Source organism: Sarcophilus harrisii, chromosome 1 (assembly GCF_902635505.1).
Source record: "Sarcophilus harrisii chromosome 1, mSarHar1.11, whole genome shotgun sequence".
Taxonomy (NCBI): Eukaryota; Metazoa; Chordata; class Mammalia; order Dasyuromorphia; family Dasyuridae; genus Sarcophilus; species Sarcophilus harrisii.
Genome location: NC_045426.1, coordinates 326,627,619 through 326,646,132, shown reverse-complemented (window position 1 = coordinate 326,646,132; position 18,514 = coordinate 326,627,619). Strand labels below are relative to the sequence as shown.

The window sequence follows — 18,514 nt, the reverse complement described above, 5'->3', positions numbered from 1 at the left end:
TCTCATATAGTTTCCTTAGACCTACACAAGCTTTCATTTTCATTTAACAAATTTTCATTTTATACATGACATAATTCAAAAATGGGTTTTAGGGACTAGATTACTACCTGAAAATGACGCTTTGTAAATCAAAGGGGTATTCAATGATCCCTGTAGTGGGGACTCGAACTCTAAGGACATCTTGTTGAGTAGGCAAATAGGCAGGATCTGCTACACGGTCCAAGTCGTTAAGATAGCTACAGGTGGGAAGAAACAATAGTGATATCAGTGACACCATAATACCAAATTCCATTAAGAGAAAGGGTGGGAAGACAAAGATGGGAGGAAGAAAAAAAGGAAGAGAGAGCTGAGAAGAAAGAAGGGATATCTGAGAGGTATAAAGGAAAGAATAAACTTTCAGTTATTAGGAGGATAAATATACAGTTTGTAATTACCCAGTTTTCATATTTTGTCTCCTTCCTCTTGTCACCTTTGGACTATTTTATTATTTATTGGGACAAATTCAGATGTGATTCAAGGAGAAGAGGAAACAGGAAATTAAAATGAAATCACCTCATTTCTTTGCTAGTTAGCAGCTCTGATAGGGGGTTGGGATGCAGAAGAAGATAAAGCTAATGTGTTTTTTGGATTATTTGTGGATTTCATCTATAATTGTTATTTTCACCACTGATTGCCAAAGTTGACAAAACTGAATGAATACTAGCTAGTCTATCTGCAGGATACTAGAGTAATTTCCTTTGGATAAACCTTATTATTCCCCAAAAGGAACAAATTTTTAATTCAATATGCTCTAATGTCAAAGTTGCTCTTAAAACTAGACACTTAAGAAAATGCATTATTGATACGAAACTCTTAGGATAGCAGCTAATATACTTATAGCACTGTAATGAATCAGTAATCTCCTCTTGGGACAGAAACATCATCTATTGGAATTCATTTGATTCTGTGGCCCCTCCAGGTTTCCTCTATATATTCCAAAGTGCTCCATTATATACATTTATTAAATTAAAATGAATGAAAGTTAATTGTATTTAGGAGTTTTAAAGGACATCACTTGTTATAACTGGAGGTATTCTGAGGAGATACAAAATACAGGTATACCATTCTAAATGGTACCTAAGTGACTCCAAAATTAATGTAATTTTCTTAGGTCCTGGGAAGAACAGAATGATGCATTTAGATGGTCTTTTTTCTTCTTGAATAGGTCACTTTCCCCCCACAGTTTCTGGATGTCGGCTCTAAAATTTTAAGATTCATAATTTTAAAATACTTAACTCATTTTGGAAATCACAAATAAGGAAATGTGTTTAGAAGAATTGCACATTTTAAAATCTATATTGGATTACTTGTTGTCTAGGAGAGGGGGAGGAGGAAGGGAGAAACATTTGGAACACAAGGTTTTGCAAGGGTGGATGTTGAAAACTATCTTTGCATAGCATGTATTTTGAAATGTAAAAAAAAACCTATTATTTAAAAAAAGAAAATCACAAATAAGCCTTAAACCAAAAACAGAATAGCTAAAACCAATAAACAAACCCTAGTGATTTGAGATTTAGAAAAGAAAAAACTACAAATCCTTCCAAAGTTATGGAACTAAAATACATAAATAATACCAGTGAAAATACTATGACCATAATCTCTACACAGAAACAGTTTTAGTATAGCTTTTATACCTATCACATGGCTTTCTTCTCTTCCCTCCCGCCCAAATACTCTTCTGTTTTGCACTATCATATCATGAAGCATTAAGAATCTGTCAACTCACAGAGTTCTGGGGTTGAAGAGACCTTAAAAGACACCCTCATCAGAGGATTTTAGATCTTAGATTTGGAAGGGGTCATTAGCAATCCCTAAAACCATCTTAGTTAATAGATGAAAAATAAAAGCCCAGAAAAATCAGGCAACTTGCTCAAATGAAATATATATTAAATGACCTTCTTGGAATAAGAACTATATCCTTTTTGCAGCATGGAAATTCTTAATATATGTTTTTACTTGCTTAGAAGATTTTAAAGTGTTCCATTAAAGCATTCCACTTACTTTCTAATCAACTTCAGTCCCTCAAAGGAAGGAATGAGTTCCTATTAATGAAAGGATAAGACTGGATCTGGATTTCATTCCCATAGAGAAATCCAAGATGTGAAAACTCCTCTACTAACTCAGACTACTAACTCTGCAACTTAACAATAAAGTTCCAAAGGCACTAAAAGGTTAAATGACTTGCTCATCAGGATCACATGAAATTATCTGTCAGAGGTAGGACTTAAACTGGGGTCTTCCTTGCTCCCAGGCTAACTCTTTAGCCACTATAACACAGGCGCTTCTCTGACTACAGAAGGAAAAAAAAAATCCTTTTTGTTTTTATTCATTCATTTATTTGTGTGAGGCAATTAAGTGACTTATCCAGGGTCACATAGCTAGTAAGTATTAAATGTCTGGATCTGAATTCAGGTTCTCCTGACTCCAGGGCTGGTGCTTTATCCACTGCACTATCTAGCTGCTCCAATGAGATCCCCTTTTTGAAATCCATTATTCAGAGGCAGCATTCTCTAAATATGTAAGTTATAGAGAAGTTGTAGAGAGAGGATCCTCATGGGGACAGATCCAGGTTTCTCTATACTTTTGAAATCATAGATCCAATCTTCTACAGCATCATTCAATGACTTCTTCCAGGTAACTAATTATTATTCCTTTGGGTCTAACCTCGAATAGGGGAATGTTTCTTAAGATAGCAGTTTATACTCCTCTGATTATTTTGAAACAGTCTAATTCCTTTAAATATGAGAGCAAATGGAGATTCCAGATGGGGAGGGAGGATAGGAAATAGGGTAAAAGAAATGTAAGGGTAGAGGTGACACTTTAGATTTGGAACAATGAGCACTGTCTCAGAATGTGGTCTTTATGTGTTGACAGGTATAATTGGGACATAGTATTTGGGTTTGAAGATTCTCCAAAGTATATGACATAGATTTCCTTTAAGCGCAAAAATCAATCAATTAATAAACATCTATTAAGCAAATAATATACCTTAGGAATTGTGCTAAATACTGGGGATACAAAAAGAGGTAAAAGTAATCTCTGTCCTAAAGGATTTTCTCTTCTAATTCCTATGCTTCCTTTGTCTCAGTAGCTGGGGTTTTTCTTACATGTTACATTTACAAACTGGACAAAAATATGAGTTGCAGCATTAATAGATTTAGAAAATCGGAGAAGTTTTCCAGTTTGTCATGTGTTGATTTTTATTTTGAAAAGCTAAAACAAAAATCCATTTTGAAACCTGTGCTGCATATATTCAGCTACATATTGCACAAAGAACAACACTGTGAGAAATTAAATAACTTTGAAATTATACTGGAAAATTTACACTAGAATCTATTTGCTTCAATGGATAATCAATGGTTACCTACTTACCTTATTATACTGGGAACTACCATTACATCTGGGATGCTGAGTTTTTTGAAAGGCAAGAATTCTTTTTGTGATTGCAAAAAGCTTGACATTAAATTTCTTTTTAAAAAAACAAATGTTTTATTGTTGTTCTATTTAAAAACATCATTGTCACATCTCCAAGACTGTTTCTACCTATCTTTCTCACCAAGCCCTCAATAAAATCCTTCCTTATAACAAAGAAGCACAGTTAAATATAGCAAATTGATACATCAACCACCTCTGACAATATATAGTTCATTTTGCAGGTAGTCCACTACTTTGCTGCTTAAAGAAAGGAAGTAAGTTTTGCTATTAGTCTTTGGAAATCAAAACTGATTACTGCACTAATCAGGGGTCTTGACATATTTCAATGTTGTTTTTCCTGATATTCTTTGGCCATTGGTTAAATCATTCTTTTGCTTTATGAACTTGTGTGTTCATGCACTGACTCAGTTTCACAAAGACTCTACTAATATGTGAATCCACAGACTATCCTTTGATACTCCTCTTTCTAACAAACTTTGATATTCAATTGTGCATGGGGCTTACAGAGAAAAAGCACATTAAGTGGGACGTCATTTTGTCACAGTGAAGCCTGGGAATCTTGGTCAAACTCAATCTCAGTTCAGTAAGAGAAAATGGATTCCTAAGGAACAGGAAAGAACCTTAGATGCATTTATACATGGTACCTGATTTTAATTCCTGACTTTAAATAAATAAATAAAAATAAAATAAATCATGTCTATCTATAAATATGAAGTCATGATTTAAGTCATCTGAATGTCCAAGATGTTCCAAAATGTAGAGGACCAGTTTGCAAGAAACCTATTTTTTTTTCCTCCTGCATCTTGGTAGGATAGCAGAGTAGCTGTCTGACCTATGAAATACTGAACAACATACAAATTTCATAAAAGTTCAACACTCTAGGTCTTTTAACAATGCTTTGGTATATGGGAAGTATGCTAAAAGAATGTGTGATTATAGTCTTGACCTCCTTCAAAATCTTTGACTTAATACTTGAAGGAGCTATAATTTTGTCAATGGAGGGAACTCTTGGTATAAGAAAGAACTATTTCACCAACACAATTGCTCATCTATAACTTAGCTGTTTAATTCTAAGGAGTCATATGGAGTTCAAATGGCTTGCCCACATTCACAAAGCTAATAGGTGGGACAAATATCTTTCAGACTCCAAGACCAAACCACTGTGCTGTTATATAAACTTAATATCCCTTTGAGAACTAAATTTGCAGACAGTTGGCAAAATAATACTCTAGATACTTAGTCTTTAATAAAGTAAATCCAAACAACAAATGATCAAATAAAATATATTTTGTTTTAATTTGGTAATATAGTCGTACATTTTATAAGCCTTTGGGCAAGTCCCCAGATTCCTGACAAAAACATTTTTTTTTCAACTGGATGATCACTGGGAAGACAGCGTATTTTAAAATCAGCTGGAGTCGGGAATTCAGGTTAGGGGAAAATCGTCACTCTTTATTCTCAGTGATGAAAGATCGGAGGTGGAAGAGAATCGGCGATAGCAATGTGTGCAGGTGAGTCAAGAAGCTAGCTAGACCCGCAGCCACACAACCAGCAGCTAGGAGAATGGAACCCAGGCCCAATCTCTCCCAGCTTCTCTTCCTGTCTCTCTGCCTCCACCTACCAAAATCGTCATATCCTATACAACACATCAGGACTTGCACAGAGAGTGGGCGGGGGTCATTCTTTATCCAGTCATGTATATTAATAGAGTGTAGTCCAATTACTATTTAGCCTCAAGTGCTTGGGACCTCAGTGCATTAACTCAAGCCTCAGCCCATTACAGATCACCCTATTGTTTTCAGATATAGTGCAATTGTATGTGCATAAAGAGGCAAAGAAATTTAGTATTTAAAATTAGATTCCAGTCTAATATATAAAAAGAGAACATCTCGACATTTTAATTACATAATGGTCTTCTGTAAAAAGTTAGAATCCAGAGGGTTCCATTCACAATACCTCATCACAAGATTTCTTTGTCCTGATTGGTTAGTTAATACAAACTCACCTAATCCACTTTATCTAGTCAAGCCCTAGATCAGTGGTTCTCAAAATATGGTCTAGAGCAAGAGTCCTCAAACTACGGCCTGCGGGCCAAAAGAGGATGTTTATCCCCCTCACCCAGGACTATGAAGTTTCTTTATTTAAAGGCCCACAAAACAAAGTTTTTGTTTTTACTATAGTCTGGCCTCCAACAATCTGAGGTACAGTGAACTGGCCTCCTATTTAAAAGGTTTGAGGGCCCCGGTAGAGAATCCTAGGGATCTCTGAAACCCTTTTAGAGGGTCTACAAAATAGTTTTTATTTCCAATATGGTAAATGTCTATAAATATAACCCAGATAAACAAAAATGCTTTGGAGAGATCCTCAATAATTTTTAATAGGATAAAGATACTGAAAACAAAAGTTTGAGAACCACTGCCATAGACCATATTTCACATTCCATTCAGTTAGGGCCCACTTGTGCATTTCACCCTCAGTCTCCTGCCATATGTGTGCTGACCTCCCTGCTTCTCCCTTTCCTTTTCTTTCTCTTTCTCTGGAAACAGTAGAGTAGAAACTACTACTACAATTGTCACTGTAAAGGGAATGACAATCCAATCCATTCTCCCCAGATGAAAAACTCCCTTCTCTAGTTACCATTCCACCATATATGTTGCCTTCCAAAATGTTAGCTTCTGAGATATGAGGACAACTTGCTTTGGTATTCATTTTGGTAAATCTTGCTTTAGTATTTATACTTGGTAAATACTTGATACATTTTAAAAAAATAATTGAAGGATATGAAAATCTACTCAGGATAAAAATTTTGCTTTTTGGTCATTCACAAATTGAATAATATAGCTACAATTAATTAAGAGCTGATTTCCTGATCTTACTACAAGTTGAAGTTCTCCCATTTTACAACATATCCCTGGTATATTTGTTGTTGCTAAGTTGTTTCAACCATATCTGACTATTTATGACCCCATTTGGGGTTTTCTTGACAAAGATAATGGAGTGATTTACCATTTTTCTCTCCAGATTATTTTAAAGATGAGGAAACTGAGGCAGAGTGAAGGGTCACACAGCCAGTGTCTGAGGTTGGATTTTTACTAAGATCTTCCTGATTTCAGGCCCACTACTCTGTCCACTGTACCTCCCAGCCATCTTTATATATACCGGGTACACAGCAAGTACTTAATAAATGCTGGCTGATTAGTGATAGTCCTGGTAGGGTTAGAGTTAACAACTCTTCATCCCACAGAGTGTTTTCTTCACTCTGCGTTTTTTGCATGTCCTTTGAAAAAGATAGATAACTCTTGTTTTACAGAATGAACTTTATTGCCCATTTCTCCAGGAGTGAGATAAAATGTATGTAGCTCATGTTTACAACACATCCTACTCTGCTGGAGAGACAGGAGAGAGGGAGTGTATCTGTTTCATTTGTCACATTCTGAGAAAGATACAGGAGTTACAATCTCTTAACCTTATTGTACTCATTCATTGTTTTGTAAGCCCTGAATACAATAAAAAAAAGGCTGCTGTGGGAGAGAAGGAAGGGAGATGGCATAGATTATTCCATTCATTTAACCTTTTAAAAAAAAAAAACCGCCCAGGTTTGAACAAATTTATATCACAGAGTAAATTCACAAAGTTAATTATAGCTATAATTTGTTTTTTAAAAATGACTCCTGGTGGCTGCTGAGGTCATTCTCAGGGGGTTGCTATGGGGACAAGCACAAGGTACATTACCAAGGCGATGTATGTGTAACAAATGGCTGGCAGAAGCTCTTTCCTGACGTCAGGAAGCAATGGCTAACATGGCACAGGTGAAACATTACTAAAATAACTGACAGCTTCATGATCAATGCCAGAATAGAGAAGTCTTAAAACTACCCCCTCCAAAAAAAGTTCTTCAACATAAAATGTCACTTAATGCTCCTTAAAAAAAAATCGCAATTCTTTATTTAAAAAAAAGTTGGGAAAATGTGATAGTTGTTCATCATTCAAAGAGTGGGATGAGATGCTTTCTAAGGTTGATTCGATCATGGCATGGAAGAACTAGAATTTGTAGGTCCCATTCTTTAGTATTGACAACTACAAAAGGGCCATTATATATCTGTCTATGCAATGGCTTTTCATGTGCCGCTTTATTCTGTTTATGAGAGGGAGTAGTAATGTGCTGTCAAGGAAAAACTGTGTAAATGCTATACAAAAAGAGGGTAATCATAAGAGGGATGGCTAGAAAGGGAGGCAGGTTTGCCATGTAGTAGTGTTGAGTGATAGACAACCCGTGTTGTCCTTTAATAATTTCCTTACAATTGGAGGAAGACTTACTAGTATATTAAATGCAGGAGTTATGGGAAAACATAAGCAAAAGTCACCCAAGATGAGAAGACAGGGATAGAATTTGCTTAGCTCAGTACCTGGCAAATTATGATGATGATGAAAACCATTAGCTTCACTTAGTATTTACTATGTACTAGGCACTGTGCTAAGCACTTTATAATTATTGTTTCATTTGATCCCTGGGGGGAGTGTGGGTATTATTATTATGCCCATCTCACAGATGAGAAAGCTAAGGCAAATAGAGATTAGATGATTTTCCCAAGACAGACGCTCAAGTTGTATCTGAATTCAGGTCTTTCTGACTCTATCCACTGTGTCACCTACCTATTTCTACAAAGTAAGTGCTTAATAAATATTTATTGACTGATTAACTGATGGTGAACTGTAGCACTGCAAAGTATATGCACTAAAGCATGTGAGATGCATATTCCAAATGCAAACTTATGATAATAACATTATGCTTTTGAATGTGTAAAGTGCTTTGATAATTTTATTTGAGGTTCCCAACTCTGTGAGGTAAGTACTAGAGGCATTGTTACAATTTTAAAGTGATTTATTCCAAGTTTATATTTTTCTATTTCAGTTGTTTTTTGGTTATATCTGACTCTTTGTGGCTCCATCTAGAGTTGTCCTGGCAGATACTGGAGTACTTATTTCCTTTTCTAGCTCAATTTACAGATAGGGAAATTCAAGCAAAGAGGGTCAAATGATTTGCCTAGGCTCATACAGCTAATAAGTCCATGGTCTTGCAGTTAATAAGTATCTGAGGTCAAATTTGAACTCACCAAGAGGAGTCAAAGATCTTCTCAAAGTCTGTTCTGATATTGTAGTTCTAGACAGCTTAAGTCACAAAGGCTGTATCCAAGTAAGAATTGATAGGGGCATAAAAAACATCAGAAAGAAGAAGCACAGACTTCTTAAAAGCAATTTTTTAAAGAGGGAAGGAACTAGGAAAAAGTTGGCAAGTGAAATACATTGTACTACAGCTGGAATTTTAAAAAACCTAACAGAAAAAAAAAATTAGGCATATAATCCTCAGTCATGAAACCAAAAAGAAAAAAGTATCTGTGGGTGGCAAGAGGAAAAAGAAATCTTTGATAACATTTGGTGCAAAGCTTATCCATCATAAAAAGATAAATAAAACAGATTCTTAGACTAGAGAAATAACATAATCCAAAAAATGGAGGAATTCTCCAGCACCTGGGTCTCCTGAAGTGATGTTACTTCTATTATAGTATAGCTTTTTGGTTTTTTTACTCATATTACTAGTATGATATAAAGCTGAAGATATGGGACAGTTAAGAGTTCTGTTAATCTTCTTACACTTTAATTATTGAAAAGAAGGTTACAGAAACTAGGTTTGTTTTATTAAAAAAAAATTAAGAGGAGGCCTCATTGTGATAGTAATATTGTTAAGGGAATTAAAAAGCTAGATCATTCTTCTAGGCTTTAGGAGTCATTATCAAAAGCAGGGAAGCCAAGGAGAGAGCAGAAATCCAGTGATTTTTGAGAAACTATCTTTACATAGTTGAGACTGAGGAAACAAAAGGGGTCATTTGGAAAAAAGGGAGATATTTGTTTTTAAAAATCCATTAACATAGCAGTGGAATAAAGTTGCTACTAGAAAAGGAAGAGTTCAAAGCATCTCTTCCCTGCGTGCCTCGTGCACTACACATCTAAGGGTATTGTCTGTTTTCAAATCTTTCACACCTGTTTGATGTGATCCCTGTTGCTGAGAGGCAACATAACCCTTTTATCTACTTGGTTAGTCATAAAAAGGTAAATCAACACATCTATTTTCATCTCATTCAAGGAGAAAATACATTGTGGAGGTGAAACAGTGTTTTGATTATCAATTCTAAGTATCCAAATGATTGCAGGATTTTAACTTTTGCCATAAATAGTTTTCATTTATTAAAAAAAATGGGAATTAAAAATAGCAACAACAAGCCCCAAACATAATAGTGGACTCTAATTCTTTTGTTTGTGTAGCTAGGAGATATAGTGAATTGTGTTGAGCCTAAAACTAGGAAGATTTCAATTCAGAAATGGTTCAGATCTTGGGCAAGTCTCATACTTCTGCTTGCCTCAGTTTCCTCAAATATAAAATGGAAGTAATAGTAGCATCTGCCTTTCAGGGTTGTTGTAAGGATCAAATCTGATCACTCAATTAATCAATATATTTTTATTATGAGCCAGACACTATATACTGTATTATGAGCCAGACGTTAGTGATACAAAGACATCCCTAGCTATGAAGTAACTTACATTCCATCTGGGGAAATAACAGATACATATAAATCTCCAAAATTTACATTTTATTTGGGAGTAAGAAAGGTATTCATTACTGAGGGATCAGAAAAGGTCAGAGAGAGAAGGTGGCACCTGAACCTAGGATTCAAGACTGCCAAGGTGATGAAGGAAAGTACTCCATGAATGCGAAAAGCCTGTACAAAGGCATGGAGAGAGAAAATTAAGTTTCATAGATGAATACTATAATAGCAACTAGGCCACTGGAGTCATGGATTTACAAAATCCATTTTTTGGTAGGCTAGAGCAAGGTACAAAAGGTTTGAAATTCTAAATAGAAGAAGCAATAGGAGTGCACTGGAGGTTTTTGAATGGGGAGTGATGTGGTCATGAAAGAGGTACAGTTTCTAAGGGAAATATCACAGTAATCCTAAGATCCCCTGACCTTAGAGTGCTATTGTTCCAGCAATCTGTCTGTCAATGATTCTAAAGACTTCTGGCCTTAGTATAGTCCTACAAACATTGCTGATTATAAGATAGATCATCTGCTCATCTGTGATAACTAAGTTTCTGGAACAATAGTGAACAGACCATCCCTCAGATATATCTACAAGCCATAAAATTAGCAAATAAAAGCTTTGGTTTCTCTTTATCCTATAAATTCAACTTCTTTCTCCTGGTTCTTTGCTAAATTCTTTTGGAACTTAGCCCACTTCAAGTATTATTACAATTACAATAAATTTTGCCCCTTGATTTGGAGAGGGTTTCAAGCCTGCAAATTCTCTTGAGACACCTTGTGACACTGGTCTGTGGCCCCAACATTTTGGAGTTTTCTGAACCTCAACATTTGGTGACTTGTGTGGGGAAAGTCTGACCTCCCCTGGCTTCAGCTCCTCCTTATCAAGTTAAGTTCCCCATTTTTTCCTCCCTCAGTCCTATAGCTAGGATACCCTAAGCAAGTAGGAGAAGGCCTAGTCTGGGTCTTCTTGGGTTCCCACTCAGCAAATTTTCCTTGACTGGGGATGCCCAGATTTGGAATTCTTAAAATTTTTGGCAACGTTCTTAGGGAATCTTTGCCACCTTTCCACCTCCTCTGGGACGCCAGAGGACATGAGGTACTATAAGATAGCTTTTGGCAAATAAATTTTATGGCTTTTGGCAAAGGTGGGACAATTCTCTTCCATGTCATTTTTGTCTGTGTCTGTGTCTCTGTGCAGAATGTCTGTGTCATGTTTGTTCTGTGAGCTAGATTTGTTACCTGGAAAGATTTAAAATGCAGTAAGTAGAATGCTGGGAAAGATTTCTTAACATTCTTGATTCCCACCTTAAAAGGGAAAAAAAGCCTGAATTATTCTTGTGGACCTCAGCTCTGGCCAAGCTGGAGAAATAAAGGTAGGTAATTAAAATTACAGAACTTAATCTTAGCAGATTCTCAAGGTTTTGAGAGCAATGATTAAAGAATTTTGCAATTAGTCATTTTACGATTACAAGAAAAAAAATTCCTAAGACATTGGGGATAATTCCAGGAATTTACCCCATTCGGAAAAGAGAGTGAAAAAGAAAAAAAAGATAAATAGCAATGTTTTGCTAACCCTTCCTTGACTCCTATCTTGTCCGGAGTCCCCTTCTGCTCCATTGGGAAAGCACCCCAGAAGGTATGAAAGGACCCTCTCCACAACTCTGATCATTCAGCAAGCCCCACTTCCCAGAGTCCCGTTTATCTTAGTTATGGGGATTGCTAACAAGATCGATATAGCCCAAGTCCCTTTGTTTGCTAACCCCTCTCATCTCATAACAGATTAAGAAAAGAGAATGCTAAAGAACTGTAGGGAAACTCAAATTCTGCCTCACCTGTAGACATGGGGGAAGAAGCAATAACTGTGAGGACCCCACACAAACTTGCCCAAATACCTCCCCAACCCAGCTTGAGGGAGTGGGGATGGAGTTGGGGTAAGGCCCCATGGTCAGCAATACCTGAATTCTGGCGCCTGAAACTACCATCAAAGGGAAACCCTTGCACATCATCCTACCCTTTAGGAAGCTGTGTCCAGCACCTGCCTGGGAGGAATCCAGGTGCCCCTGACAGCACACAACATGGCAGGATGAGGTGAGAAAGCCAATCTCTGTATTTGGTACGCCCATCATTCTCTGTTTCAGTTCTAAGTATGCATTATTCTGTATTAGTTAGGTAATTTATGGCAGATTATTTTATTTCTGCCCAGTTTTCTGATTTATAAAGAGACATGATAATAGTGTTGTTATGAAGATCACATGAATGCGAAAGTGCTTAGTGTAAAACATATGCTATATGAATGTTACTACTTTATTGTATATAACTGTAGAAACTTTACATGGGTTTTTAGATGTGACCAACATACAATGCCAGTGTTAACATAAATGGTTTATGTGTGTGTAAACTAAATTAAGCAAATTCAACCAAATTAAGGCCTCCTCAGGACTAGGAGAATAATGCATAGAAGAAAAAGAGTTTCTTTCCCTTTTTGTCCCCTTCCCTCTTTCCCTGACTGCAACAGGGATTCATGGATGAAGGGGTGAGAGGGAGAGAAAGAAAATCTACTCAGTTCAGTGAAATTTGTTATTTGAAACATAATAGCAAAAGCAGTTTTAAAGGAACCCTAATCAAAGCCCACTAAAGGGATATGTAAATTGTAATCATTTGCACTGACAGTGTTAACAAAAGATTTAAGAGTTTGAGAACTTTAGGAAAACAGAAAACAGTTTATTGTTACTTTTAAAATTCTGGCAACAAACAACCTGATTTTGGGTTATCAAGAGTCAGACTTTGGAGGGCCTTGTCAGTAAAAACTGGCATCTTAACCCTTTCCTGGCTCACAAAAAATAAATGGTTTGTGTGAATTGGAAAATAACCAAATGGCAATTCAGTTTGTCTGAATGTTTAATTAGAATTTAGAGAATCTCATGAACTAAAGTTGTCAGTTTTAAAACCCCCTACCAATTAACATGGACAGTTCTTCCCTCAAACCCGGTTCATTTCTCCTCACTCTCTCATGGAAAAATCCTGTCTCCTATTTCATGGGAAAAAAATTGAGAGCATCACTGAGAGTTTCCTCTTCTACCTTTCACCTAATCATCCTGATTCCTTCTGCTACCATCTCCTCTTCCATATCCATCTCACAAAAAGAGGTAACTTTACTTGTCAAAGTTAACCACATTTCATGCACAAGGAATGCCATTCCATCCCATTTTCTCCAGCAAATTGCCCCTCTATCATCCTTACTCTTACTTATCTTAAATCTTTCTGTGTTTACTGGCTATTTCCCTGTTGCCATAAACATGTTCATATCTCCTCTACCCTTGAAAAAGATGAAAAACAAAACAAAACAAAACATTTCTCATTTGATCCATCTATCTCTACTAGCTATTATCCCACATGTCTCTTCTCTTTTGTGGTTAAACTCCTTGATCTCCGTGTCCACAGCAGTTGCCTCCATTTCCTTTCTTCTCATTCTCTTCATAACTCTATATAGTCTGGCTTCCAGATTCATCATTCAGCTGAAACTGTTTTGTCCAATGATACTAATGATCTCTTAGCTGATAAATCTAAAATCTTCATCTTTGACCTGATAAATCTAAAATCTTCATCTTTGACCTCTTTGTAAGCTTTGGTACTCTCCAACACTTTCTTCTCCTTGATACTATTTTCTTTTGAGATTTCTGAGACACTGTCTTACCTTGGTTCACTTGAAGCCTTTACCCTACCTTCCTGACCACTCTTTCTTAGTCTCCTTTCCTGAATTTTTATTTAAGATCATACCCACTATCTGTGGGTGTCCCACAAGGTTCAATCCTGGTTCTTTTTTTCTTTTTCTTCCCACTAAAGGCACTGGATAGAACACTGGACCTGAGTTCAAATTTGGCCTCAGACAGACAGTTGTGATCCTGAGTGTTATTTAATCTTGCTTTGCCTAAGTTTCCCAACTGTAAGTGAGGATAATAATAGCATCCACATGGCAGGATTTTTTGAAGGTTCAAATAAGATAATATTGGTTTGGCATAGTCTATGGCACATAGCAGATTTTACATAAATGTTTATTATTCTTCCCCCTCTTCTACATTAGATCTGATCAATTTCCAAGGATTCAATGATCATCTCTATGTTAATTATTCTCAAATCTCTTATCTAGCTCTAATCTTTCTGTAGATTTTTAGATTTGTATCTTTATTTTGGCTACTGGATATGTCAAACCAGATACTCCATGAACATCTTAAACTTAACATATTCAGAATTGAATTGATTATTTTTCCTAATATACACTTTCCTCTTCTGAACTTCCTTGTTACAGTTGAAAACACCACTATACACTTAGGAACTCAGGCTCCCAACTTGTCATCCTTTACTCTCACTCTCTCACCACCCCCAAATCCAACTTATAGACAGGTTCCATTGATTTTTTACCTTATGAACATCTCTTGAACACACTCCCTTCCCTCTTCTGACACTAGCACAACCCTTATACAGGCTTTTATAACTTCATTCCTGAACTATTCTAATAGCCATTTGATTGATCTCAAATCCTGTCTCAAGTCTTTTCCAGCTGTCAAACTTTCATGAGCTGTCAAATCAATGTTCTTAAAACTCAGGTCTGACCATGTCACTTCTCTACTCAATAAACTTCAATGGCTTCTACCACCTTCAGTATAAAATATAAAATCCTTTGTTTGACATTTAAAGCTCATCATAATCTTGCCTCTCCCTCTTTTTTCAGTCTTGTTACACTTTAATAATCCCCACATGTTTATTCTGGGATCTTGTGGCATTGGCCTTGCTTTCCCCACATAAATATACTTCATCTCCTAACTCAGTGTTTTCTTTGATTGTCCTCTCATGGCTGGAATTCTCTCTCTCCTCATTTCTACCTCTTAGGCTTCCTGGTTTCCGTAAAGTCCCAGTGAAAATCTCACTTTCCACAAAACAGACCCTCATGATCCCTCTAAATTCTAGTCTCTTCCCTCTGTTATTACCTTCCATTTATCCTACTTATACTTTGCACATAGTAATTTACATGTTATCACCATTAGCTGTATGTTCCTTGAGAGTGATATTTTTTTTTGGGGGGGGAAAGGGAGCCTTTCTTTGTATCCTCACCTAGTAGGTGCTTAATAAATGTTTACTGACTAACAAGATCATAAGTTGAAAACTGACAGTCTAAATCAGAGTCATCAAGCCTAATTCTCTCACTTTTCAGGGGAATGACTGGAGACAGAAAAGGAAGCAATAATTTGTTCATGGTCACACAAAATAGGAGGTGATAGCTAGGATTTGAACACATGTTCTCACTTTAAAACTGGTTCTCTTTTCTCCATAGAATGTTCTCTCTCAAGTCTTTGGATTAGAGACTTATAATTTAACAGAAACATATTTTTATAGAACTTTTAAGTTTTACAAAATGCAATCATGTGTATTATACCCCTATTTTGCAGATGAGGAAAATGAGCTTGAAGAAGGTTAGTGACTTACCTAAAATTTTACTTAAAATTCGTGTGAAAATTGGAACCCAGGTCACTGGAGAAGTCCAAAATTATTCACTATACCAAAAGGGCTCCTTCAAGGAGAGTTAAGACAAGGAAATAATAAAAGTAAAATAATACAAAGAAAATTATATATGCCACAGGAGAGCTACAGAGAAGGCCTATAAAAGTTCAAAATGAGGCAGACCACAGAAGACTTCACAATGAACATTGAATTTGATAGAATTTTAGACGCTTAGAGACCATCAAACCCAATCTCCTAATTTTTCACATAAGAAAACAAAGACCAAGAGAAGCTTCAGGCCTTGCTTAATTTCAAACTTAAGTATTCTGACTTCACTTCTCAGGATTGTTTTCATTATGCCATTAATAAACTTAAAGGAAGAAAAGGATTTCAAAGAGAGGAGATTCAAAGGGTGAACATTCCAGACAAAAAAGGAAGACCAATGGACAAAAACATTGACTTCTTTCTTTAAAAAAATCAAATGAAACATTGTGATTTATTAAAATTAGAGACAATTATAAAATAACAGAATGGAATTTACATCTCAGAAGACCAGGGAAGATCCCCCCTTCCCTGTTCTCCAGTATCTTATATTTTGGTTTACTCTCAATCTCTACCAACTCCAGATAAGCATTTCAAAAAGAAGCATTAGGAGAAAATAGCTTCAGCATGTATTTGCAATTGCCACTGTCAGGAAAAAAAAAAGAGTAAATAGGTGTACTGATAAGAAATGACTGTCATTATTAGATAATTTGCTATAGTTATAATGAAGCTACTTTAAAAGGAAATCCTGATTAGAAGTACGAGATAATCTGATTTCATTCAGTCACAAACAAAACCAAACAAAATAGAAAACCAGCCAAGAATATTCTCCCTAGGAGACCTCTGGCAACTGTGTCCTCTGTATTAGAATCATACATTAATTTGCTGGCCACAGTGTGTGCTGTGTTCTTACAATAATGCTCCAAGAATGGAGGCACAAACATACTGCCAAGTTGTAAGCATATGGCAAATCAATTGAACAAAAGCAAATCCAAGTGTTTTGCCATTATCTCCCCCCCCAGGGAAGCCAGGTTAGTGGATAAGATAAGGCACTGGCCTTGAAGTCAGGAGATTTGGGTTTAAGACTTAGCTTTTGTTACTTGCTGTGCAATAATAAACAAGCCACACAGTTAATTTTACTTTTCTCAGTTATAAAGTGGGTATCAAAATATTTTTACTACCTACTTAACAGATGTTGTGAGAAGTATTTTGTAATCATTAAAATGCTATATATCAAAGTGAGTAGTTGAGAGGCAGCATGAGGTAAAAGAGAGACAAGCAGATTTGAAATCAGGAAGATCCAGTTCATTTGAATCCCATTTCTGACAAATGGTGGCCATATGACTCTTGGTAAATCACTTAATCTCTTAGTGCTCTAAGAATCTCTCTAAGTCTAGAAGTTGCTGAGAAAGTACCAACTTATACTACTAGGAGTTTCCTCCATCAGTGAAATTACATGTCCAGTCTCTATTCCCATCAATATTGCTTATGACCATTCTTTTCTAACAATGTGAGATGAAATTGCTTGATAACTCTACCACTTTGCTCTCCTAAAATGACTGGTAGAAAATGATAAAGCATATTTAAGAATAAAAACATTGTAATCTAGACTAAAAATGGAAGAATAAGTACACCACATGTGGTACTCATCTGAATTCTCCATGGAAGATAAATGTACAATTCTAAACTTTTGACTGTCTTATAAGTACAAATCTAGAATGATTCTTAGAAAACAACTTCTATGAGATATCAGACAATGGATAAAAATAGTCAAAATAAGCAAAAGTTTCTTATATTATTGGTATTTTCTTTATATATTTTCTTTCTATATTATTGATATTTTCTTCAGATAAATTCATCTTGGCTACTTTCTTTATATTCAAGTAAGCACTACTAATTTACTATGCTGTGCTTCAGTTGGTTTAGTTATATTTAGGGTTTTCTTGGCAAAGATATTGAAGAGGTTTGCCATTTTCTTCTCCAATTTATTTTACAGATGAGAAAAGAAGGTAAACAAGGTTAGTTGTCAGGCTGTAAGTGTCTGAGGCCAGATTGGAATTCAGGAGGAAGAATCTTCCTGACTTCTGGTCATCACTCTTTGCACTATGGCTTTATTGTAGCTTGGTTAGCTTTAATTATAAGGTTGTTTGCTTTTCTTTACAAGATCCCATTCATAGAAGGTTTCAATCTGTTCTCAATCATATGGTTTCTATCTTTACACTATCTCTTGTACACAGTCTTTTATCTGAATTAATATAGCTACCACTTTTTCACTATCTCTTGGCCAGACTATTTCAACAATCATCTAACTGGTCTTCCTGCCTCAAGTTTCTCCTTATTCCAGTTCATTCTCCACTCAGCTGTCAGAGTAATTTACTTAAAGCTCAGATTTAATCATATGAGTCCTATATTCATAAACTTTTATTCTCTATCACCTCTTGGATGAAATGTGAAATTCTCTTTCTGGCATTTAACACTGTTTACAATTTGACCCCTTTTTGTCTTTCAAATCTTGTTATACTTTACTCCTGTTTCCCCATAATCTACCTACAGTAACCTCATAGAGGCCATTGAGAAAGACTGCATAATCATCCTCATACATAGATCTCTATCTTGTGATTCTATGTTTTTGTACAGGTTATATGACTGGAATATGACTGGAATGATGCTTCCCCTTTCTTGGTTTCTTCCAGCAAAAACCCCTAGTCCCTTTAGCTGGTAGTGTTATCTGACCATGATTATCTTACATTTACACAACACATTTAGGGTGTTCCAAAAGTCTTGGTGTACTTGAGCTTATTAAAGCTGTATATCTCATAATATGTACACAATTACTTTTGTATTGTCTATTAGAATGCAAATTCCTTGAAGAAAGGAGCAATGTTTTTGAATTTTTTTTACATT

The 18,514-nt window shown here is 35.9% G+C and overlaps 1 protein-coding gene across 3 annotated transcripts in view; it reads right to left on the bottom strand.

Annotated features, from left to right (window-relative positions):
• Positions 1-18,514, bottom strand: part of GNAQ (G protein subunit alpha q) — a 399,842-nt gene that overhangs the window by 99,133 nt on the left and 282,195 nt on the right. For all 3 annotated transcript variants that reach the window (XM_003761855.4, XM_031945503.1, XM_031945502.1), the window contains exon 4: positions 108-236. In XM_003761855.4, the coding sequence (XP_003761903.1) occupies positions 108-236 (129 nt within the window). The remainder of the gene's footprint in view (positions 1-107; positions 237-18,514) is intronic.